Here is a 24,661-nt window from a genome sequence, read left to right as displayed (position 1 = left end):
AGACAGACCGTGAAGTTGGGCTCTTAGAAACTGGTCCTGGGGCTGGTGTCCACTGGCGGATTCCTAAGGAGGTTACTGAGCCCTTGAAAGTCTCTAAGGAACTGGAGGGTGAATGTGCCCTGAACTCCTCTGACCACCTGATACAGTTCCCAAGGCAGGGACTCCAGCACAACCGCTCAGTGCTACCAGAGGCGCGATCCTTACCTTCTCTGTTAATGTCTTAAAAGGTCTGATCAATGGATGGGTCTTCACGTTTTCGTCCAGGGAAATTCCATATTTCCATCCATTCTGACTCTGTAGAAATGTTCTCAGTTCAAATATCCTTGGCACCAAAAGAATCCTGCTACTGACCCAAATCCCTGCTTCTACTTTCACTGAACAAATGGAATGATGCAATGTGACAGAGCTTAGAAATTTCCCTCCAAAACGTCAAATTGATCCTTTAGAGCCATCGGGCTCTCTGCCCCCTGAATGTTGAACTCTGCTCCTTTATTTCTTCTTGTTTTAGTTGCTGTCCCTTCCACTTACTTGCTTGTGTGTCAGGCTCACTACAGACAGAAGTGTGATTCAAAAGATCCGAGAACAATGCTTCTCAGGTCAGTGTATCACGCTCACAGGAAGGACAGAAGTCAAGGCTAAAAGCATGTGAAGACAAGACCCACTGCATGGAGGGGGCTGATTTGGTTTGTACCTCTTGCCTGCCACCCCACATCAAAATTATAGCAATGCATGTTTCCTGGAGTCACAGAAGTTGAAGAATTTCAAAAGTCATTCAACAAAATTATTTGACAGTCCATTACAGTAGGTGCCAGACTCTGTCCTAGGCATTGTGGATACAGAGATAAATAAGTACGAGTCCCTGTTTTCTGTAACCTCAGAGCCGAAAGACTCCTGGCTGCTCTTTCTCAATCTCTGCCTCTGCGCACTTATTAATATGTATGTTTCTCAAGTTTCCGTCCCTTCTCAAGGGCACAATCTCCCTTGGTGATGTAATCTGGGCCCACAGTCCATACGAAGACTTATTTCGAATCAGCATTTTCATCCCAGATCTCTCTAATTTCCAAAAACTTTATAGTTAAGCTCTGCTTGGATGTTTCCTTGGATGTTTCCAGATACCTCTCAACATGTCTGACATAGAATCTGCATTTTACTTCTCTAAGTGGCTCCTCCTCTTAGGTTCCCTGTACCTTGGTGAATGGCACCAGCTTATACTCACTTTCTAAGCCAGAAATGTGGGAATCTTCCTTGACAGTCCCTTCTCCTCTGCACCCTCTCACATGTGTTCAGCCTCCCAGACCTATTCGTTTGTTTGCCTCGCCCTAACATCTCTGCCAGTATTTTAGTTCAGGTCATCATCAGCTCTTACCTGGATTACTGTAACGGTTTCCTATGCAGTCTCCTTGCCCCCAGTCTTGCCATCTCTCTATGACTCCCTTTTCTATACCACTGCCAGGTGATATTTATAAAATCACTCCCATCAGGGCACTCTATTGCTTTAAAATTTTCTGACTCCTAGCTGCTATCCTGGTAACATGCAAACCCTTTCTGTAGCAAAGATCTCGTTGACCTCTCTAGACTCATCTCACCGTTGTTCCTCTGCCCTACTCCATGGTCCTGCCATACTGAACTATGGTTCCCTAAAGCCACCAAGCTCTCTTGCTTCTCTGGACCTTCACCTGCTGCCCCCATGGCCTGCAATGCACTCGCTTCCCTGTGTCCAAACAACTACCCATCCTTTCTCACTTACTGTAGATATCACCAGCTTGAGGAAGAGTCCCTGGACCCCTGCTATTGGATTAAACACTCCTCCTATGTGCTCTAACCCTCTGCTCATGCCCATCGCAGCAGTGAACAACTGGTATACCATGGCTGGTTGACTTAGTTTCTCTCATGAGACGGTAAGTTTCTTGGGGACAAGGAAAATATTCTTTTTCTTGTTAGATAATCAGTGCTCACTTGGCAATGGTGAGCAAACATATTTCCTTGAAAACATGAAGCTTATAGTCTACTGGAAGAGAAATTAACCAAATACCACACCAATAAATAAATAGCTGATAACTGGTATAAATGTATAACTGTTACAAATTAAACTATATAAAATTGCTATGAAAATAGTATGACAGAAAAGAGCAAGGTGCTAAGAGAGTCTTTCTGAGAAATCTGGGAAGGAGGCATCCTGGGAATTCACACTTGGATGGATGTATTTGAAGGATAAGTTGGTGAATGGTGTGTGCATGTGTGTGAGTGCAGATGGGTACCTGCTCAGGCAGAGGAGGGCTGCAGGCACATGCAGTGTGTGTGTGTGTGTGTGTAATGTGGGGGTGTGTGTGGCTGGAGGACAGAGGGTGAGGGGAGTGATGAGGCTAGAGATGGCCGTAGAGGTCAGGTTAGGCAGTGCCTATCAGGCCATGTTAAAGATTTTGACCTTTATATTAAAAGTAGAAGTTACTATGGAATTTTAAAAAGAAGAAGGGGCTATAATGGAGAACAGTGGTAGGATATGACCAAATTTGCATACTGAAACTGTCACTTGCCAGCAGCGTGAAGAACAGACTGGAGAAAATGCACATGGGCAGACTAGTTAGGAGGTTATCACAATCGTCTGAGTAAAAGAAGACTGTAGCTTGAACTAAAGCCATGGCATGGATAAAGAGAAGTATTTGAATTCAAGAGAAACTAAGGAGGTAAAATCGCATGGCTTAGTGATAGATTGGGCATTGCTTTGGCGTGATGGGGGTGTCACTTCTCCCTATTTCACGGGCTGGCCAAGTGGCATATATGAAGAGTGCTGAGAAAATACAGATGCTCTTGAGCAAACTAGAGCCCTTGGGCCAAATCCAGCCGACCATCTGTTTTATAAATACAGTTTAAATGGAACACCGGCATGCTCTTTCATTTATGCATTGTCTGTGGCTGCTTTTGTTGGCAGAGACAAGGAGTTGCAATGGAGACTGTCTGGCCCACAAAGTCTAAAGTGTCTACTTTCTGGCCCTTTACAGAAAAGTTTCACCAACCCCTGCTCTCACATCGTGAGGTATTAGCCCATTCTACAGTTACAATGATTGCTGTGATTGTCAGCCCCCAACAGGGACCATGAGAGGATAAGAGTTGAGGCCAGACCAATACACAGGCTGGGCCAGTGGTACAAGGTGTTCCTTCTCCAGGGCATACTGCATGGAAGTGATGAGGTGATTTCTGTAGCCTTGCTGTGGGGCTGGCCCCCTGTCCCCTGCTGAGGCTGAGCAATGGCCCCAACTGGCTGCCCACAGGAACCCTGGATGTCTTTGGCACATTCCTCCCACTCTGCCTGCCAGCAGTAAAGGGCTGGCAGAGCAATTAAACTTATTAAGCAGGCTGACCTCATGTGGTGAGGAATTTTAAACACCAGATGGAAGGGCTTATTCATAAGGGAGTGTCTGGGGATTCTACCACTGCCTACTGTAGGAAGACGTGTGTCCTCCCTCCTTACAATAAAATCCAGCTCCCTGGCAAAATGCAAGGCTAAGGCTTTCAATTTCATTTTCCCCTTTCCAAAAAAAAAAAAAGAAAACATTCAAAGAAAAAAGTTAATAAAAGCCTCCTGCCCTGCATTAAACGTTTATGTCAAACACACGCAAGCACGTGTTTGGATGCTAACTTCAGGAAATGCAACGTTGAGAAAGAAGTTAACACCCCCAGAACCTATCATTTTCTTGAGAAATACAAGAAATAGCACCACCAGCTGCCGCTGACTATTTCTCCAACTTCTACCAACTCTAGGAAATTGCTGCTCAGAAATAATGAATGCTCTTGGCATGGCCAGTCTGTCACTTAGACAAATTAGGCAGATTTCCAGGATTGGACCCTTTAATGTTCTGGGGCTGTGTTTTTCCCCTGACAATTGTCAGTTGGATGCTAATCCCTACCTTGTCGCAGGCCCATTTATCATGTGAATGCTCAGCATACTTGGTGACGATGTATTCCAATTTTTCAGGCACGGGGAAACTGAAATGAGGAAAAAAAAAAATTACAACCTCCCTAAACACGTCAGCTGGATGTGCTGAAAAGATGGCCAGAACCGACAATCAACCATCAGAAGTTGGATGTGATCAACCTGCCAACCCAAAGCTGAAGCTAGACTCCAAACACAATGAACTTCCCGAGCTGAAGGTGTGGCATATCCAGGCTTGGTCACAGACACACCCACGACTCATCAGAGGATGGCTCTGCAGGAGGCTCTGCTGCATAGGTGGGCTCCCTCCAGCTGCTCATGGCTCCTGAAGAACCATTTGGCTCCTGGGCCAGATCTGTCTAGGTTATACAGGGAGACTCCCTTCATCTACAGACACCGGCCCGTCATCTCAAGACTGCGATCTGGGAGTGGCGGGATGGGTAGCTAGAGGACCAAATGTTATAAAATAGTGGTGGTCTACCTTTATAAGCTCAGTGACTCGTATTTAAATACTAGAATTTTAGAAGTATAATAGACATCTGTTGTTTCTGTTAGTCCAGCAGTTTTGGTCCCTTCTGTTGGTTAGAGTGCCTCCGTTTTCCTTTAAGGAACAAGCCTTGCATTGCGTGCAATCTTATGTGAATTGTCTCTGAGAACGGGCATCTGACTAGGCCATGTGGATTCACTCTCCCAGGTATTCATATCTTGAGAACAGGGCAGCAGACTCTTCAAGGGGATTCATCCAATGGGGACATCTGAAGATTGTCCATTTGGACACTCTGCTTTGGTTCCTGTCCTTGCTGAGGCCGGGTTAGTCAGCCCTTCACTAGGTTTTGATAATGACCTCTTCTCTTTGCAATAAGGTCCTTTTCTGCCTAAGTTAGCCAGAGTTAGTTTCTATTACTCACATTACTTGAAGAAGCATACTGATGTCAGAGGTACATGCAAAGAAATTCGAACTCTCAAAATAACATAGAACCACCATCATCGGCACCCAGTTACTAGACATAGCCTTGTATCGTAACGTTTACAAAATCACCCAAGTTATTATACCATTTGTTATTCCTCAGCACAGTTACATTTTCATAGGGTGAAGGTGTACAAAGTCAATAGCTCCTTCTCTGTGGCCCCAGCTTGGCGTTTTACCACGCCCCTTAGTGCTTCCTTATAGCAGGTTCATTCAGTTTCCCACCACCCATTCAGCTGAAGGCTCCGTCTGATGAAATGTATACTTAATTTTCCCAAAGATGAAACTTAAATGTTATCAAAGCTGACAGCCCCTGGGAAAGGCTCTAATTTAAGTACCACTGCCACAAAACACAAGTTCAAGGGCTCGTATAGGACGTCTTACTCTCTCTGCTCTTTCTAAAGCAGTTTTGGAGCTCTTCACTTAAAATGCACCAGGTGATGAGGATTGTATGCCCCATGACACATAATCATAACTGGAGCAGAACTGCCAACAGCCCAAACTGAGCACATCTTTTGCCTATGGCCTAATTACCACCAGTGAGGAATGCTGGAGAATCAGAGGGAGAAATTAAAGGTGCTGTTATAGGTCTATTCCAAAGTTCCAGCATCCCTTGGCATGGCAAAGAGCAGGCCCAGTCTCTCTGGTAAGGACCCCATGCTGTTCTGCCATCACACCCTGAGGCCTTGCCGGGGCTCAGCTGAGTGTTATTTACGGAGTTGTTTTGATGCTATTAAGTTCTAATGGCATCAAACTGTACAGCCCTAATTCACAAAGAGTGAAGATTTTGTCAAAAAACTCATTAATAAGTTAATTGCCTCATTTGTCAGGGTGGTTCTCGCAATGCCTCAGGTGACATTTATTTGTGGAGAGCATCCATCTCTTATAATAAATAAACCAACCCCACCCTTTAAAAAAGGCCCAGGACATAATAAGACAGCATATAATCAGATATGAATTGATTAATCCTTCAGGAATTGGGGACAAAATCCAGTGCCTGATGTGACTTGTAGTGTCAAGGGAAATGAAGAACAGTACTGGCTGGAGGGAAGGAAGGACACTTAAATTTCTTGCTACTTTCTGAGAGAGAAACACCGGCCACTGGGCAAAATATAGGACCAGCTTAGGGATGATCGTGGACTCACTTCATGGTGTTGATAGGTTTGGGGTCAAAGTTGCCATCTGTATCCACTGAGATCTGCTTCTCCAGTGTGGCCGAGATTCTGGTATCTAAATAATCTGGTGGCAAGGCCCCAGCTATAGCACTGAGACAAGGCAGGGCCATTCGGAAAAGGTCTGGGTCATACTTCTGTAAGGAAAAACAAAGGCCATGTTAGTACAGAAACCAGAACCACGGCCACCAGGCAGAACCAGTCACCGATTAGCTGAGAAAAATAAAGTGCATTCATTTGTCCAGCTTAACCAATGTAGGGAATATGTAAGCTCTTTAACACATTCTCATGGAAACTGAGGGATCCTTGGAGGAGGACATGACAACCCATAAAGCTCTCAAGTCATTATTTGCGTTAAGTTGAAAAATGTTAAGGTTTAAATCAATTTCTCCTAAATAGTTAATTTCAAGAATATCTAAGGGTTAAAGTGGTTCTCACTAGGCCAGTAATGTCTATAAGCCTGTTTGCCATAGATGCTTATAGAAAATGACCCACCCTGCCACTAGAGAGGGCATAGGGAACTTTGCCAGGCCCCTCATGTATGGATATCATCGACGGACTGCTCAGTATCACACCCATTCTCTCTTGAACTCAGCCAGGAAGGAATTTCAGTCATATAACATGGGGTTGGGGACAGCTTTTGATCTGCTCATATTAGACCAAAGGAATACAGGAGTGAGGACAATTTAAGTGCAAGTGAATAAGCTAAGTGCATGCTCCAGACTTGTATAAGAAAACAAGATCTACTCATTTTCTACCTTTAAAGCTGGTGACCTCAACAGTCTACATAATGTGGGTTAGGGGAAGTGAGAGCAAGTCTGAGAGTTGGTGATGTATTTCAACCAGACAGTAGAGTAAGGGTTCAGAGGCCCTCAGCCTCCCGCATCCTCCTCCAATCAGTGGCTATGAAGGACTTCTCTTACTGTGGCTTAAAGTCTTCTGGAAATCCTACATCCAACATCAGAGCAGATGTCAGGACTTCTCCTCTAGGCTTGACCCTGGTAAAGGCTAGCTAACAGCGGCCGCAAATGGAGGTGGGGAAGTCATCAAGACTGAACCCAGGAGATAGTTTTGAAATTGACTCTGGTCATTGCTCTCCCCTGTATTAGCTTTGTGGGTCTGGCAAGTTATTCAACTGCTCTCAGACTGTTCCTCACCTGGAAGGCGAGGATCAGAGTAGTTCCTATTTTGGGGAGTTGAGGCAAGGATGTACGTAATATGCCTGTAAAGTATTTGGCACAATTCCAGCACATGGCAAAGGCTGAGTAGAGATTAGCTATGCTTCTTCGTAGGTGCTTGTGTCACTGAGGGCCTGCATTTTTTGTTCAAGAAACACTGCCATTACCTTATGAGAGAGGGAGTCAAAAATCCCCCAGAAGAGCTTTTCTGTCAGGTGTAGTTCTTCTTCCACAGCGAGACCATAGCTCCCCCATCCTGAAGGCAGACAGTAATACTTCCAGCACTGTTCATAGTGATTCGTCAGAAGCTGGGACGTTCAGAACAGGATTGCATCAGAGGGATGAGGTAGAGACGATCCGCAGGCACCAACGACATGCAGGGAAGAATAAAACAGCAAGCTGCCATCATGAGGCTGAAACTAGCACTTCAAACGGTTGGGTTATCTGTAGAGAGGCCCTCAAACACCACTGGGAATGGTCTGCTTTCCTGCCTAATGAGTGACAGCTGGAGCTGAATCTGCCTAATTAATCCTTGTGCCTCCTAACGTGCCCCTAGCAGTTACTGAAAAATGGAGAAGAAAGAACTATTTCTACTCTAAATGAGAAAATCCTACCTACTCACAGTTGTCACTGTGTGCTGTTCCAGCCAGTCAGGAATGGGAAGAATTTCTTCAGAGACCTTTGCTTATAAATCTGTAAGATGCTGGGTAACGGTGCTATGGGGAGAGGATAGTGGGTCATACTTTGTGGGTCTGAAGATTTTCTCTACTCTGATTGCTGCCTGTGGGTTTCCTTCCCTTTCTCGTGAGCCTTCTGATGGCCGAGCCATGTTACAGCAGTTCCACTTATGGCCAGGAGAGGGCAGAAGTACACCGCCAATGTTCCCATCCCAGCAGGGGGGATCCACAGCCTCTAAGAAAAATGCCTGAAGACTTAAGTAAAACTGAGCTTATTGAGGGCTACTGATGATGCCTCTTTGGGATCCAGAATCCAGCTGACAGCACAGGCCTGCCAAGGATATAATGCCAAGTTGAACTGTGAAAACCGTGGTTTTCAGCTACGGTACTTTTTGAGATGAGACCTGGGACCATTAATGTTAGAGAAACAAATGAGCCCGTGGATGGCTGTGGAATCTCTGACAACGTACAAGCTGTTTTCTGCCTAGTACGGAGAATGAGAAGTGAACTAAAGGCTTCTGGGAATTCTGTTTATCCCAGTAAAGTGATTCTTGAAATCCTTGCTTGGACTATTTCTGAAAAGAAGGAAAAATTCTGTTAAAATCACTAGGAGAATTTTCAGGTGTGGCTGGCCATGGCCGACACTTTTGAATAAGCAAATATAGCAGGTGCCTCAGAGGTAAAAGTTAAAAAAACACTACCCTCTTGTGCAAGTAGCTGATTCAGGTGCCTTCCTATCCAGGCCAAGATGCTTGCAGTGCTAGCGATAAAATGTTTGCAATTTATGAGAAAATCAGGAATGAAGCAACAACAAAAAGAGAGAGAGGGCTCTGTGGCCTTCCTTTTCATTAATAAAGAAAAACGTAAAAAAACAGAAACAAAAATGAGGATCTGTAACAAAAGAAATATAGTACAAAACAGTATGGAATAGAAAAGGGACATTTTAGTTTCTGTACTCAAATGAATAATCACGGGGCTGTCAATGCTTTTTGAGGTTGAAAACATTCTGAAAACCTAATTAGGGCAGGAAAGCACAAAATCCCTCACTAACTTCTGCTAAATAACAAGTAGTTGGTGGATAGCAGTTAAAGAAAATTGGAGTAGTTAATGAATCTAGAAAATTTACTCTTTTCAACCTGGACACTCAAGAAAGGGTTTGATTTTGTGGATTGACTTTCATTAGCTCTCAAAGGAGTAAAACTCATTGAACATGTATTCTGCTCCCCAGATTGTGAGGACATCACATATTTTTACCAGGCAAGTTTCCTGTGCCATGGACTGTATTTCTGTAATAATAGACAGGTTTACCTTAAGAGGCATTTTGCAGTATTCGTTGAGTTGGGGCACATCAAAAACAAGACGTCGCAGGAGCTGCTGTAACATGGAAGGCCTCAAGTGACTGCAGCATGGGGTAAGAAACAAAAAATAGAAAAAAAAGAAAAGAAAAGAAAATGAAAAAGAAAATAATAAAAAATGAAAGGAACATTCAGCAATAACCAGATATTATAACTAAGTCTTAAAACAATTAGCTTCTAAAACACAAGATCTTGGGTAAAACACAGTTGATGATAAAACACTTTAAACACTGAGTGTGGTTAAAATACAGAAAGAGAGAAGTGTGGCTAATGAATTGAGGTACCTAAGGTTAAATTCCAATCACCATGTGACAAGGTGTTCTAGGGGCTGTGCACATTCAAAATATAGCCATGGATTATGTGCAAAGAATGTAACAGAAAGAGGAGTCAGCTGCTTTTATAGCCATCTCCACGGACCAACCTTCTTGAACTCTGCAAAGGGTGAAGCCAGAGTTGACCAGCTGCATAGGTGGAATCTGTGGCCACCTACTGGTGTGATCTGAAGAGAACTTTAAGGCCTCCTGAGTTACTATCTGATCCCTGAAATTCTCATTATTGGAATCATTTCTTGGATTAAGGCTCTGTCTTCAAAAAACACCTTTAAAAGGCAAATGCACTAACTAGTTAGAGAACAGTTTATCCAATTATTGAAGAGTTCCTGGCCTTGGTATTTTGTGCAAGTAAATTCTGAGACCGAGAAAGGAAAGATAAGCAATACTGATTTAACCTTAATTTTTGGATTGTTAAACTTTTTAATCTTTTTAGATTTTTTTAAAAAATAATTTTTCAGTTATAGATGATATATAATACTATATTAGTTTCAGGTATACAACATAGTGACTAGATATTTATATACCTTACAAAGTGATCACCCCATAAGTCTAGTACCCATCTGACACCATACATAGTTATTACAATATTATTGACTATATTCCTTATGCTGTACTTACATCCCTGTGACTGTTTTTAGAACTGACAATTTGTACTTTTAATCCCTTTCACCTTTTCTCCCCATCACCCCAACTCCCCCATCTGGCGACCATCAGTTTGTTCTCTGTGTTTATGAGTTTGTTTCTGTTTGTTCAACGTTTTGTTTTCGAAATTCCACATATAAGTGAAATCACATGGTATTTGTGTTTCTCTGTCTGACTTATTTCACTTAGCATAATTCCCTCTAGGTCCATTCATGTTTTTGCAAATTTGATTTCAAACTTCTTAAAAACCTGGTAGAACCTCTGGATATTCTCCAGAGAAAAGTGCCCATATGCATATCACACAATTTGGCGTGTAAACTCAGTTCATGAACCCCTGAATCCCTCCCACAGATGCCTAAGGAGCCATGGAGTCAAGTTAATAACTTTGATGTTTAAGTGTTGGAATGCCAGGAAAGGAAGCCCTGGAGGCGTCTATGATGAGGCAAGTGGACATGAATGGAGATGGACAGCAAAACTCATCTGTTTCTTAGAGCTGGTCTTATGACAAACAGCCCTGGAGGGAAAAGGGTCAGCCAAGGTGCACAGGAAGTAAGTGGCCTTGCTGCTGACTCTAATAATTATAATGCAAATTCCTTAACTTCTCTCATTATTGATTAGCTTTTTAGTAATGTCACCTAAGACTGACTAACTTGGATAAAATCAAGGCATGAAATCTCTATTAACTGCTGACTTATTAAAAATAATGGCATATCTAGTTAAGTATCAGTCTGCTGTGTCTAGAGCTCAGATGGGCCAGAACAAGAGTGTGGAAGCTCCAACGAATTCAACAATAGGGCTGTTAGCTACATCTTGGTTTGATGCAAAATTCTAATTTCCCCAAGGGTCTGATTCCTTAAAGGCATTTGCAGCTAATATCTGTCTCACCAATATGACTTTATTCCTAGGAAATAACTTAAGTTGGGAGATGGCTCCTTGCCTGTTCTGGTCCCTAAGATACCTGCTGAGTTCAGATCCAGCAAAAGGCAGAATAAGGTCCGCAGCTGCCCCTGATACAGTTACCGGCCAATTACAGAATCATTGCTGATAGGAAGGGCTTCTTTTTGCAAACCCATTATTTATTCCCTCGCTACCACTGAGAAGAAAAGATTATAATGGGGCCATTACTCTTCCTTTTGAAGTGGCAGAGTGGAAACCCTAGGTACCCTATTGATTCCTAGAAGCCTGTAAGTGTGTCTATCCAGCTTTGTCTCTTTCAAGAACAAAAAATTCTAATGAACTTAATTCTCTGCCAGCTAAAATAATCTTGGAATGAATGAAGTAGTGTCAGCATATAGGCCCTGATTTTGGTAGGGGAGCTCAGAGAGAAACCCCTTTTATCGGGCCTTGGTGGGTCCCCCTCCCACCTTCCATCCCCATCCTCCACGCAAACAGTATTGAATAGTGACACGGCTTATCCCCTAAAGTAGTCAAAGTCTGTAGGCCTTAGAAAATAGAAAGAGCGCAAATATAGCTGTCTGATGTTTTAAAGGGGCCAATCAGTTGTTTTTTATTTTCTAGGTAGCCCTAGCCCCTCAACACCTAGTCATCTCTTGTGTGATTAGGACCCAACTTATTTGACAAGAATCAGGACCACACCCAGCTGGCAGCTAAAGTTGGCTGGCCTTGTCTCCAGCATAACCTAAAGCAGAGAGTCTCAACCTTGATCACTTTATGAAACTACCTAGGGAACTTCAAAAGCTAGAGGCCTGGGTCCGTTTGCTAAAGGTTTGATTTTGGGGGCAGAGGTGTGGCCTGGGCACTGGGATATTAACTAGTAGCTCCCCAGATGATTCTAGTACACAGCTAAGGTGGAAAACCACTGGCTTAAAGCAGGAGAGCCTGGTCCTGGGCAGGCTGCTGCGACCTGCTACAGGAAAGCCTTTTTTCCTCTGGCCCTACCAGACTTGAGCTAGCTTCTTGAGGAGCTAAGGCTCCTGGGGGTGACTTTGCCCTCTGCCCTTGGTTGGCTCTGAGGCCTGCCTGCACTGGTGAAAACTATTCGCCTTACTTCCTCACTGGGACTGGAGAGTCCTTCTCTCAGCTTTCAGGTCTGTGAGGTCCAGGGGTAGGTTGCTTGACTTTATAGCAACCCACCCCAGGCTCTTAGGAGCCTGGCCTCGGAGTAAAGGTCCATTCACTTAGAGGAGAAAAACTTGCTTCTGGCTCTAAGGAACTAAAACATTTGTTCTTAATCTGAATACTTCAGGCCTGACAGTCTCACTTTCTGGTTCACCAACCCTAAGGGCTAGAGCCTGAGCTGTGCCCCCTACTCTGCCCACAGGGATTAGAAAGAGCCTGCGGCAACTAGGGGGATGGAGCACATCCTAAGACACGTTTAGGGGACGGCTGGTGTATGGCAAAGGCTTGGAAGCTTCCTCAGACTGGGTTTGCCAGTTTCTAGATGACACGATGAAATGCAGCTGGCACGGATGCACACACAGAAGCGAAAAACATGGGCGCGGGATACTTACTTGCAGATGGCAAGCAAACATTCTTCTATGGTGTCCCTCTGAGCTTTGGTGAGGGAACGTCCCTTGGAAAGCCTGTATATTGTCTGCAGTGTAGAATCGATCAAAGAGGTGTAGTGTTCTGTTCCAGCAAAGAGAGGGGCGCATCTCGTGAGGAGCGGGAGCACGGCGGAACACACATACCTATTTAGCGCCAGCACGGCCTCTGTGGTGCTCAGCGAGACCTGGGAAAGGGCGTTGGGATGCTGGTCAATCCCCTGGGGAATGGCAGCAACGCTTACCCTGTGTGCTGAGCTCCCATCCAGTGGGGCAGGGACGTGCACACTTATCCATGCCTCACAGTGACAGATGGATCAACGTTGTACCTTCTCAGTACAATAATTTCCCTTTTGATTTTAAATAATAATAATAATAATGATAATAATAATTAAAAAAAGGTTAAAAGAGAAACACAAAATCAAAGGCTGGCTGGTCCTGACTCATTCCAAATGACCCACAAACATTCGTTTCCTTCAAAGAAGAATTTTAAACCCTTATTAAAAATCAGCCGACGACCAGTCTAACCCAACATCCTTGATGTCTGCAAAGCCCAATTGCCGAGCTACTGCATTATATTATTCTGGTTTTAGCTCTCTTTTCTCACCTGATGGAGACTCACAAGTTGTCCTCTTGTGATTTGAGATTATTAATGGTTATAGGCCAAGCAAACTCTCATACTCACTGGTTTTGTGACAGTTTTGCAGAAAGTGGAGCTCTGACCGCTATCACCTAACTTATGAGCATTGTAAACAATTGATAGTCTGATAAGTGACATGAGGGCAGACCTCACTAAAGGGAACCTAATTCTGCATGGGAAAAAATGTACAAGGAATAGAAGCCTCGGACTTTCTCTAAAATTTCTGTACTTCTCACTCATAATGTTCTGGTTCACTTAGACAGACTGGATTTAAGGAATGCCCGCTTAGTGACACTAAATACAGCCAAAGCATATAGAACTACCATCTCTGAAAACTGCAAAACTTTAATAAAAGAAACTTTGAGACCCACAGAGATGAAATATTATTTTGTGATTATCACTGTAATTATATCTATAACACATTTTCTATAACTTATAATTTGATAAACTGTTTTCTTTGAACTATACGCATTTCTGAGTATTCTTATTATCAAAAGTTTGTCTTCTAGAAGCTTGAGTCATCATCCTGAGTAACATAGCGAATCTTTCACATTTATCACTTGAACGAGGTCATTAAAATGAGGAAGGACAAGAGCTTCGATTCCAGTGGCTTAAACATTTTCAGGAGAGAATGCATGAAAATACATATGCCGAGGAACTGATCATCAAACTTTGGTTGTAGGTGGTGCTTAGACAAGCATGCTAGATCTTATCTGATCTATAAGAAAACTGAATGCTTTGATCAGGAACCTTGGGAATGTCCCACGAAGTAAAAATTATTTTTTAAGTCAAGCAATTTATAGAAAAGCTGAAAACAAAATCAGCTGTGGAAGCATTGTTTTAATTATCCAGGAGGATCACATGCCCCTAACACCTTTACAGAAATACCATCTGTTAGTCCCAAGCCACAGACAGGGATGGAGCTCTCATTCAGATTTGGACTCGTCTTGCTTTTCATTTTTAGATAGATCATCCATTTCTGAGTAATCTGTTCAAATGGAATCCACTGCAGTTACGGTACTATCTGACATCCTTCACAGAGCTCAGGCTGCTATCTCTGTTGGACACCAGGTGGAGCCTTTGAGAAACTTTATGACTGATCAAGAAGGCATGCCTCTGGCTCTTTGAAAACAATCCTAAACTGGCAAAATGTTTTTATACTTAAGCTGATTTAATTTGCCTTTTCTCCTTGGATCTACCAGAGTACTCCTGGTACTCTGTCTCTCTGCTTAGTACTGACCTGGAGCATCAGGCATCTGTGCTTTTTAACTCCTGGGGTCTCTTGTCTTAATGTCTGTTGATGTTGGATCACTCTACCCCATACTTGACTTCCAAACTTGGATTTGCCCTTGGCCTCCTGTCTTGACCTTGTCATGTCCTGAGCTTCAGGCTATCCTTTCTGATGGTCAGTGCATTAAACTTAGGGAGTAAGAGTGGGAAGAGTATTTCCAGCATATAATGCTGCCATAGGCAATAGAGCCATAGTGCTCACGTGAGGGTGATTTTGTCCTGCAGGAAACATTTTGTTAAATCTGGAGTTGGTTTGGGGGGTGGTGCTACTGGAATCTAGTGGGTAGAGGCCAGGGATGCAGCTAAATATCCTACAATGCACAGGATGGCTTCCCACGACCAACAGTGCCCATGTTAAGAAACTTTTGAAATAAAGCTGGATTGAATATCCGAGGTCAAGTTTACCTCATCTAAGTCTCTGGTCCAATAAATTAAGATCTTCCATTTCTTGGTGCCTCTCTTTGTTTTCTCATCCTTTAAAGCAAGCTACTAATATGTAATCAGTGAGTAGATAAAAAAATCACTTCTGAATCCAATGTTAGTAATTTACAATGGTGGGAAAAATTTTTATTTTCTTATTATAGTCACTTACTGTATCTAGAGAGGCAGAGGCTCTTAAGTCCGGCAAAAATCCAACCTCCAGCAAGTGGAGCAGAAAAGCTTGATCCTTAATGCCATAAACGCGGTCCAAGAACAGCACCATCGGTGCCTTGTGGTCAGGGCAGAAGTTGGCCGCCATATCTGGCTCACTCACCGACCCATCTGAAAGACACACAGAGAATGTCACTTCTCTATCTTTTCTATCTTCACAGTCTCAAAGGCAACACAGAGTTTGCCTGTCTATGGCTTGTTCTCCTAATGAGCCACAGGAATTTTGGAAATAATGTAATATTGTGCTGGATCTAGCTTATGCTGGCTTGAAAGAGCTGATGGTTAAAATTTCGGGAATTTTGTGAGCCCGTTGATAGACATGCCCATTATTAAAATTTACAATTAAGTAAACTATATTTTAAAAGGTAATAAACACTCAAAATTAATTACTTCATAATCGTTTTACTACAGATTATACTCCTGAGGTTGTTTACATCTATTGTATTTGCATGTTAGAAACACAATATAATGATGTGTTATGTGCCTTCTCTTTCCAACTCTGTGCCCAGTGAAACCACGTTGGTACTTGAAATCAACTGTGGTGAACATTATTATTTTTGGCATGTTAATAAGTGTTTTGTTCTCAGTTTGGGAAACACTGAGTTCAACATTTTTTTCTATACCATGTTTTCTCAGAAGCTATAATCTTAATGCGCTTGATGAAGTTACAAAAATGTGGTATTTTTGAAGGTAGCATTGCCAAGATTGAGGAGTAAGAGACCCTAGTTTCCATCCCCCACAAAGATCAACAATTAGATTGTTATCCATGAACAAAAACAGCACTGGGAGAGCTCAGGAGTCCACTTATTAAACTTCCTTAACACAGTGGAACAAAAATCTAAGAATAACTGCACAAAACGAGAAGGAAGAACAGCTTCATTTTGCCTGCATCATTCCATGCCCCAGGCAGGCACTGATCAGTACCAAGAAGGGACTCATCAGCTAGAAAGAGTTCCTCCCTCTGGTAAAGGGAGAGTGGGGTGAATGATCAGCTTCTCTAGGCTTTCAGGGCACTACATGAAGGACCCACTTTGGTTCTACCCATCCAGACACTGGTGAAGCTGAGATGTCTAGAGATGGCTAAGAGCAAGAAAAGAGAGCAGGGGCTACCTATATCAGTCATGTGGCGAGAGCCAACATGGTTCCCAGAGAGCTGCTCTGCAAAGGATCTCAGCAGCTTTCACCATTGAAGAAACCAACAGCCAGCAGAGCTGCCATGCGACCCAGGCAGATTTCACGGGTTTTCGTGTTTGCAGATGCCCAGCTGCCTCAGTCTCTCTCTACCCCCATCCCCCTCACTGTCAAAACCCAGGATTTGCAGTGGCAGTCAGTCCTGGTCTCTGCAGCTGTGGGAGTTCAAGATGCCAGCCTAGATCCTGTGGCTAATACCCATCACTGTGTGTAATATCGGGAACTGACTACTATTACTGGGCTTTATTGCCATGCACACACCTGTAGTGAGACCCTGAAGTCACGGGAGTGCATACCAACAGCCAGGGCCCCCATAGCTTTTTGTGGACCCAGCTCTGGCCTTGTCTTCCTTCCAATAATGAGTAAAGAGACCACATCAGTAATCAAAAATCTTCCAACATGAAAAGCCTAGAACCAGGCAACTTCATAGGTAAATTCCACCAAATATTTAAAGAATTCTTACCAATCCTTCTCAAGCTATTCCAAAAAATTGAAGAAGAGGGAACACAATCTCATTTCATGAGGCCAGCACTATCCTGATACCAAAGTCAGGTAAGGATACTATAAGAAAAAAAAGCTACAGGCCAATACCTCTGATGAATATACAGCTGATTCTTGAGTAATGCAGGGGTTAGGGGCACCGATCCTCCTGTACAGTTGAAAATCCACACATAACTTCTGACTCCTCCAAAAGTGAACTAAGGTAGTCCCTCAGTATCCATGGGGGATTAGTTCCACAATCCCTCACGGATCCATAATATCTGTACACTCAAGTCCCTTATACAAAATGGCATAGAATGATGCAAATAGTCAGCCCTTTCCATCCATGGATTTCCAACTGTGGATCAAAATACTGTCCATGGTTGATTGAATTCGTGGATGTGAAACCTATGGATACAGAAGACCAATTGTATATTTATTGAAAACAATCCACAAATAAGTGAACCTGGGCAGTTCAAACTCATTTTGTTCAAGGGTCAACTGTACATGCAAAATTTCTCAGCAAAATACTAGCATACCAAATTCAACAGTACATTAAAAGGATCACGCACCATGATCAAGTGGGATTCATCCCTGTAAGCCAAGGATGAGTCAATATACATGAATCAACGAATGTGATATATCACAGTAACAGAACGAAAGACAAAAAACATGCGATCATTTAAACAGTTACAAAAAAGCATTTGGCAAAATTCAACACTCTCAACAAACTGGATATAGAAAAAACATACTTCAGCATAATAAAGGTCATACAGACAACCCACAACTAATATTCTCAATGTTGAAAGGTTGAAAGCTTTCCCTTCTAAGACCAGTGTCAAGACAAGGGTGCCCAGAATTACCACTCCTGCCGAACACAGCACTGAAAATTCTTGTCAGTGTAATTAGGTGAGAAAGAAATGAAAGACATGCAATTCAAAAGGAAAAAGTAAAATTGTCTCTTTGATAATGACATGATCTCGCATATAGAAAAATCTAACGTCTCCACCAAAAATTGATAGAATAAGCAAATTCAGTAAAGTTTCGGGCTACAAAATCGACATACAAAAATCAGTTGTGTTTCTATACACTAATGATGAACTATAAGAAAAAATAATACAATCCTATCTACAAAAGCATCAGAACAAATAAAATATCTAGAAATAAATTTAACCAAGGAAATTAAATATTATATACCAAAAACCATAAGACACTGATGAAAGAAATTCAAGACATGAATGGAAAAAGATCCTGTGTTCGTGGATCTGAAAAGTTAATATTGTTTAAATGTCCACACTACTCAAAGCTATCTATAGACCCAATGCAATCCCTATAAAATTGCAATGTCATTTTTCACAAAAATAGAAAAAAACAATCTTAAAATTCAGATAGTACCACAAAAGACTCTGAATAGCCAAAGCAATCTTGAGAAAGAACAAAGCCGGAGGCATCACATGTCCTGATTTCAAAGCTAGAATAATCAAAACAGTATAGTATTGGCATAAAAGCAGACACATGCATCAATGGAGCATAACTGAGTCCAGAAAAGAAACCCACACATATGCAGTCAAGTAATATTTGACAAGGAAGCCAAGAATACTCAATGGAGAAAGGATAGTCTCTTCAATAAATGGTGCTGGAAAAACTGATATTCACATGAAAAAGAATGAAATTAATCCCTATCTTATGCCATTCACAAAAATTAACTTAAAATGGATTAAGGAAACATAAGACCTAAAACATAAAACTCCTAGAAGAAAATGTAGGGATAAAATCCTTGACGCTGATCTTGGCAATAATTTTTTGGATATGACACCAAAAGCACTAGCAATAAAAGCAAAAATCGACAGGTTGGACTACCTCAAACTAAAAAAGCTTCTGCAATGTGAAACAACCAATTTATGGAATAGGAGAACATATCTGCATACCATGTATCAGACAAGGAGTTAATATCAAAAATATATAAGGAACTCACACAACCCAATAGCAAAAAAGCAAATCATTCAATTAAAAGACGAGCAAATAACCGGAATAGACATTTTTCTAAAGAAGACACAAAAATGACAAACAGATACAGGAAAAGATGCTCCACATCACTAACCATCAGAGAAATGCAAATCAAAACCACAACGAGATCACCTCATACTTGTTAGGACAGCTATGATCAAAAAGATAAGGAAGCAACCTAAATGCCCATCAACAGATGACTGGATAAATAAGTTATAGTTCATATATACAATGGAATATTACTCAGCTATTAAAAAAAATGAAATCCTACCATTTGCAATGACATGGATGGATCTAGAGGTTATTACGTTGAGTGAAATAGGTCAGACAGAGAAAGATAAATACCATATGATTTCATTTATATGCGGAATCTAAGGAACAAAAAGAACCAACTAATCAAAAAGAGACTCAACAAATATAGAGGACAATCTGGTGACGGCCAGGGTTTGGAGGGCTGGGAGAAAGGGGTGAAGGGTTAAAGAAGTACAAATTAATAGTTGATAGATGGTCAAGGGGATGGGGAGTATGGCATAGGGAATGTAGTTAGGATTAATGTACTGGCTAGGTGGAGAGCCAGAGGAGAGAAAGAGCAATTATGGGGACTGTTCTATAAACTATATAAATATCTAACCAATGTACTGTACACTTGAAAGTAATAATAAAATAAAATAAAAAATCAAGAGGAAAAAAAAGACAATGGATAACAAAGGCTGGTGAGGAGAAAAGGGAACCCTGTACACTGTTGGTGTGAATGTAAACTAGTACAGCCATTATGGAAAACAGTATGGAAGTTTCTCTAAAAATTAAAAATAGAACTACCATATGATCCAGCGATCCAGTTCTGGGAATGTATTAAAGGAAATGAAATTACAATCTTGAAGAGATATCTGCACCCCTATGTCCATTGTGGCATTATTCACAAAAGTCAAGACTTGGAAACAGTCTAGTGTTTGCTGATAGATAAATGGATAAGGAAAATGTGATACACATACAGAATGAAATATTATTCAGCCATAAAAAAGAAATCTTACCATTTGCAACAATATGAATGGACCTTGAGGACATTATGCTAAGTGAAATAAGTCAGAGAAAGACAAATACTCTGTGATCTCACTTCCATGTGGAATCTAACACTGAACTTATAGAAATAGAGAGCAGACTGATGGTTACCAGGAGCTGGGAGAAGTGGAAGAAATGGGGAGATGTTGGTCAAAGAGAACAAACTTTCAATTATAAGATAAATAAGTTCAGGGGAATCTCAGCACAGCAGGACGACTCATTAACAATACTGTATCGTATGCTTGAAAGTTGCTATGAGAGCAGAACTTAAATGTTCTTACCATAAGAACAAACAGAATGGCAGTTAGGTAAGGTGAAGGATGTGTTAACTAACCTCAATGTGTTAAACATTTTACAGTATATATGTGTATCAAATCATCATGTTGTAAAGCTTAAACCTATATATTGTTATATATAAATTATATCTTGATAAAGCTGGAAAAAATGTGATGCATTCCATAGCATTTCCCAAACTTATCTGACTCTGAACCCCTTGTCCACCAATTAGTATCATCTACAAAAATGTTCCACAGAACACCGGTTTGAGAAACAGTCAGAGTCATGCTATCTTTTCAATTCCTCCTTCTGCCTAGATGAAACTGCCTGCATCATAGAGAAACTGAATGCCTCTGGGAGAATAGAAGTTTTGCAGAGTTAACATTGATTGATGCCAAATGTCACAACTGGCATTGGGGGGAAAAATTGTTTATGATCCCTGGACACGAGGTACATAGGACTGTGGCAGAAAGGAGCCGGTGTCAGGCCCTTATCCGTCTGTTGCCCCAGCTGGCTGCATGATCTGGGGGACATGGGGGCGAAGACTAAGAAAGGCCATCGTGAGAGATTTCACTAGTCTCGTTCCATTAGCCTCCTTCCAGAGGCTTAGATTTCTTGGAGGACTGTGAGGTCTGGAGTGTCTATGACTATGGAACGTAGGGTACGGGAGTCTCTGAAACTGGGGAGCAGAGGCGAGAGCAGCTGGCTGGAGGGAGGAGGAGATAAACACAGAAAAAGAGCCCTGCAAGTAGCAGCCTGGCAGGAGTACTGTGCAGGTGGACAGAGTTCTGACCCCAAGAGAGTGGCCCCCAGGGGAGACCAGCAGGACTCAGCCTTCGGCTGCTTCTCTTACCTTTGTTCAGGGAGGGCAGTTTCAAGGGGATGCTGATGATTCCAACCAAGTCCTCCGTGGGGACAAGGGAGCGTAGAATTGACCTGATCCTGATGGCTTCCCCTTTTCCTGTCCGGATAAGCTGCAATGCAGGGTTGGAGAATAAGATAAAGGAAGTTCCCACAGCCCTGCCCCACCCCACTTCCAAACCTTTGACAATGAAATGGTTCTCTTTAATGGGGAGATATACTTTTAAGTTTTCCTAATTGCCATAGACACTTATTGCTATGGGGAAAAAGAGAAGCTTTCTCTTGATTTTCTAGAAGAGGTGCTTCTGAGGGACTATCTAACCAAGGAAGTCAGTCGATTCCTCTGCTGTGATTACAATGGACGTGCAGTTATGGTATCACATCTCAGCAGTGTATGTGCAGTGTGCTGGTGATTTTCAGTGTGACTGCCATACAGGGAGTTCTCAGTGGACAACGTAGCCATAATTCTAGGCTCTAGAATTCTGCTAAATGTATAAAGACTTATGAATTTCAATTTCCTAAAAGTCTGATTAATTCTCTAGGACAGTCTCTACATTCCTCTCACCTACCCCCAGGCTGGGGGTAGGTGAGAGGAATGTAGAGACTGTCCTAGAGAATTTGAGAGTCTCAGTGGAGTTGTTCTGGGGTTGATGACATGATCCATATAGCCATGAATGGGTGAAACAGTATGTAAGGTACACACCCTCCTGCATGTGGGGATGGCAGATATGCTTCTGGGCACAGGCCCTCAGCCGAGAACTGAACTGCCATGAGCCAGGATCAAATCTACCTAGGTACATTCCTCCAACTGTCATGCTTGGATATGATGCTCAGAGGCCCCAGGGGAAGAAAACCAGTGCATCCACCTTAGCTGCCATCTCTCATGCCTGTGGGTTGAGGGGTGGCTGTCAGTGATGATGGCATCTCCCCTCCCACCACCAATCACAGAGAGGGGGCCAAAGGTAGGGTTTGAGTGTGTGTGTGTAAAGAGTCAGACCAGAAGGACAGTAAGGAAGAAATTCTTTCCCAGATTGGGCTCTGATGCCATCTCGTGCTGCTGTCTTCCTAAGAATAAGCAAACTGTGTAACTTCCTTTCTGAAGTGATGACAGGTGGTTAAGGGAATTGGTGCCCCTCCTCCCAGCACTGTAGAACACTCTAGTGTTTCCCTGGCTACCTTTCAAGTTTATTTTATTCATTTGAAGGCACAGAAATGAAAAGATGGGCCTACATGGGTAAGGCTGGTTTAATCACAGTAGAAACTAGAATCCTAAATATTCTGATTAGCCTCCCTTATCAAGATTTAGACTTTCTTCTATCCATAGTACTTTTGATCTAGATTCTTCCATATTGGAACAGTTTCTCTAAACACTTGTTGATGGATTTGCAAACAGGAGAGACTGTATTAGCCAAGACCACGACATACTGGAAGAAAGCTAAGAGTAGGTGCTTTAATGCAGTGTCCTAAATTATAGGTCGTGACCAATTAGTAGGCTATAAAATCAAATTAGTGGGTTGTGACCAGTACTAAAGAGCATGAAATAGATTAGTATAGAATAGAAAAAATTAGAGTGCAATATATGTAGTAAGGATAATTTTGTTTCTGGATTACGCATATAGTAGGTGGCAATGTAAATGATATTTCTTAATATGGTCGAAACAAATTGTTTTGGTCAAAAAGTTTGAAAGCCACTACTTTGTTCTGTTTTTCATTAGCATTAAAAAATACAACACATCCACTATTAACTCGGCAGTGACCAAATGCAGAATCTCATTAACACCAAATACCACTGTTTATACCAACCCAATCTGTACTGCAAGTTTTTCTGGGAGAGGCTCTGGAATAACCCAAATGCAGTGAGCATTGCAGAGAGAGGCAGGCAGGCGCCAGGGCCTCGAATGAGAGAATCGAGTAATTCTTTAAAAGAATTACCAAGTTAAAAAAAAATTGTAAAGGCTATTTTTTCTGTTTTTGTGTAAAAAGCAGTTATTTCTTCTCTCACTTAAGATGTGAGGCCTTATGTGAAATAAGGTCACTTGCAGCCCCAGCAGAGAAGAAAAAAGGAAGAGGAAGAACATAACTTTTTAGGTCAAAACTGGAGGTCTGAGAAGACATCCCATAAAAATAGAAGCATCCTTTTGGTATGTCTGCAAAGCTTACTGCTGGGAAATAATCAGACACGAACTGTGGGAAGAGACTACTTTCCTGGTGCCTAACACCATGGTCATCAAGAAAAAAGGATTTTCCATGTGGAATAGCCTGATGGCCACAACCAAGAATCAAGTTGGTCACATTTTGACCAAATTGAGGCATATGCAACATAATTTTTTGAAGAAGGGGGCTGGGGGGCTTTTTAAACAGAATATGGGGACGATATGCCCAACTCATGTCACAGAGAAATCAGACAACACAGGGATTTGCCCAGAGTCATTCTTTAGTTCTACTTCGGGTACATGAGAAGACAGGGTTCTTTGGAAAAGACAATAATGCTGGGAAAAATAGAAGGCAGAAGGAAAAGAGGAAGACCAAATATGAAATAGATCGACTCCATAAAGAGCCATAGACCTGAGTCTGCAGGAGCTGAGCAGGGTTGTTGAGGACAGGACATTGTGGATATCACTTATTCACAAGGTCACCAAGAGTAGGAGCCGACTCAACAACGTACAACACACACATTCTGCAGAAGCAAGTATTGGACATGGGAACAGTTTTTGATAGAGAGGCATGTCAGCAAATGCCAGAGACAGAAGAAAAAAATTACATTCAAGAAATCTACAGTGCTCTTGGCTCAAGCCCCTCAAAGTTGCTCTCAGAGAATTCTACCACTTACGTGCATTTCAGGAGCACAGCGGCCCAGAAGATCTATAAGAGCTGAATAAAATGACATAATTGCATTGCCCATGTGCACGATCTCTTCATCTTCATTGTCCTCTGTGCTGCTGAGAAAGAACCAACACAGGGAGGTATGAGGACGCCTGGCAGGCCTGGTCATGTATTAAATACGAGCTGCTTGATATGAAGACACTCTGCTTATCCCGGGCATCATACATCTTTTCCCCTGGACACCTTCCCTCCCTTCAGAAGCTGACCAGGTGGTTTTAGTCACGAAGTTCGAAGGACCCAAATATTTGTCCCAGGGTCCTATGATCTTTAAGGCACAGGTACCAACATGAGCTGATCATTCAGACCATACACACTCGTGGAGCAGCATCATAATCCCCACAGCTCCTACCAATCATCCAATTTCCTTTCCTCCCTGAATACACATGAAAAGCACATTGGATAAGGGGTGGGGAGGGCTAAATCTCTGTTCTGGCTCTGTTGGTAAAAAGCTATGTGACCCTGGGCCCCAGTTTTTTCTCACACTACATGAGGAAGTTGGGACAGCTTATGTTTTAGATTCTTCCTAGCTCCACTAGGTCACTTGTTAGAACCAATGACCAAAAGA

General features: G+C 42.3%; 1 protein-coding gene across 1 annotated transcript in view; it reads right to left on the bottom strand.

Annotated features, from left to right (window-relative positions):
- RYR3 (ryanodine receptor 3) overlaps nt 1–24,661 on the bottom strand; it is a 466,421-nt gene that overhangs the window by 89,645 nt on the left and 352,115 nt on the right. Inside the window, 9 exon segments of the mRNA XM_039843988.1 lie at nt 205–294; nt 3,906–3,984; nt 6,044–6,207; nt 7,416–7,556; nt 9,234–9,324; nt 12,726–12,946; nt 15,281–15,450; nt 21,206–21,326; nt 24,044–24,152. Coding sequence (XP_039699922.1) covers nt 205–294; nt 3,906–3,984; nt 6,044–6,207; nt 7,416–7,556; nt 9,234–9,324; nt 12,726–12,946; nt 15,281–15,450; nt 21,206–21,326; nt 24,044–24,152 — 1,186 coding nt within the window.

The sequence above is a fragment of the Pteropus medius genome, unplaced genomic scaffold, assembly GCF_902729225.1.
Source record: "Pteropus medius unplaced genomic scaffold, Ma_sr-lr_union100, whole genome shotgun sequence".
In the NCBI taxonomy this organism is placed as follows: domain Eukaryota; kingdom Metazoa; phylum Chordata; class Mammalia; order Chiroptera; family Pteropodidae; genus Pteropus; species Pteropus medius.
Note: the sequence above shows the minus strand (reverse complement) of the source record. Positions and strands in the feature narration are given on the sequence as shown.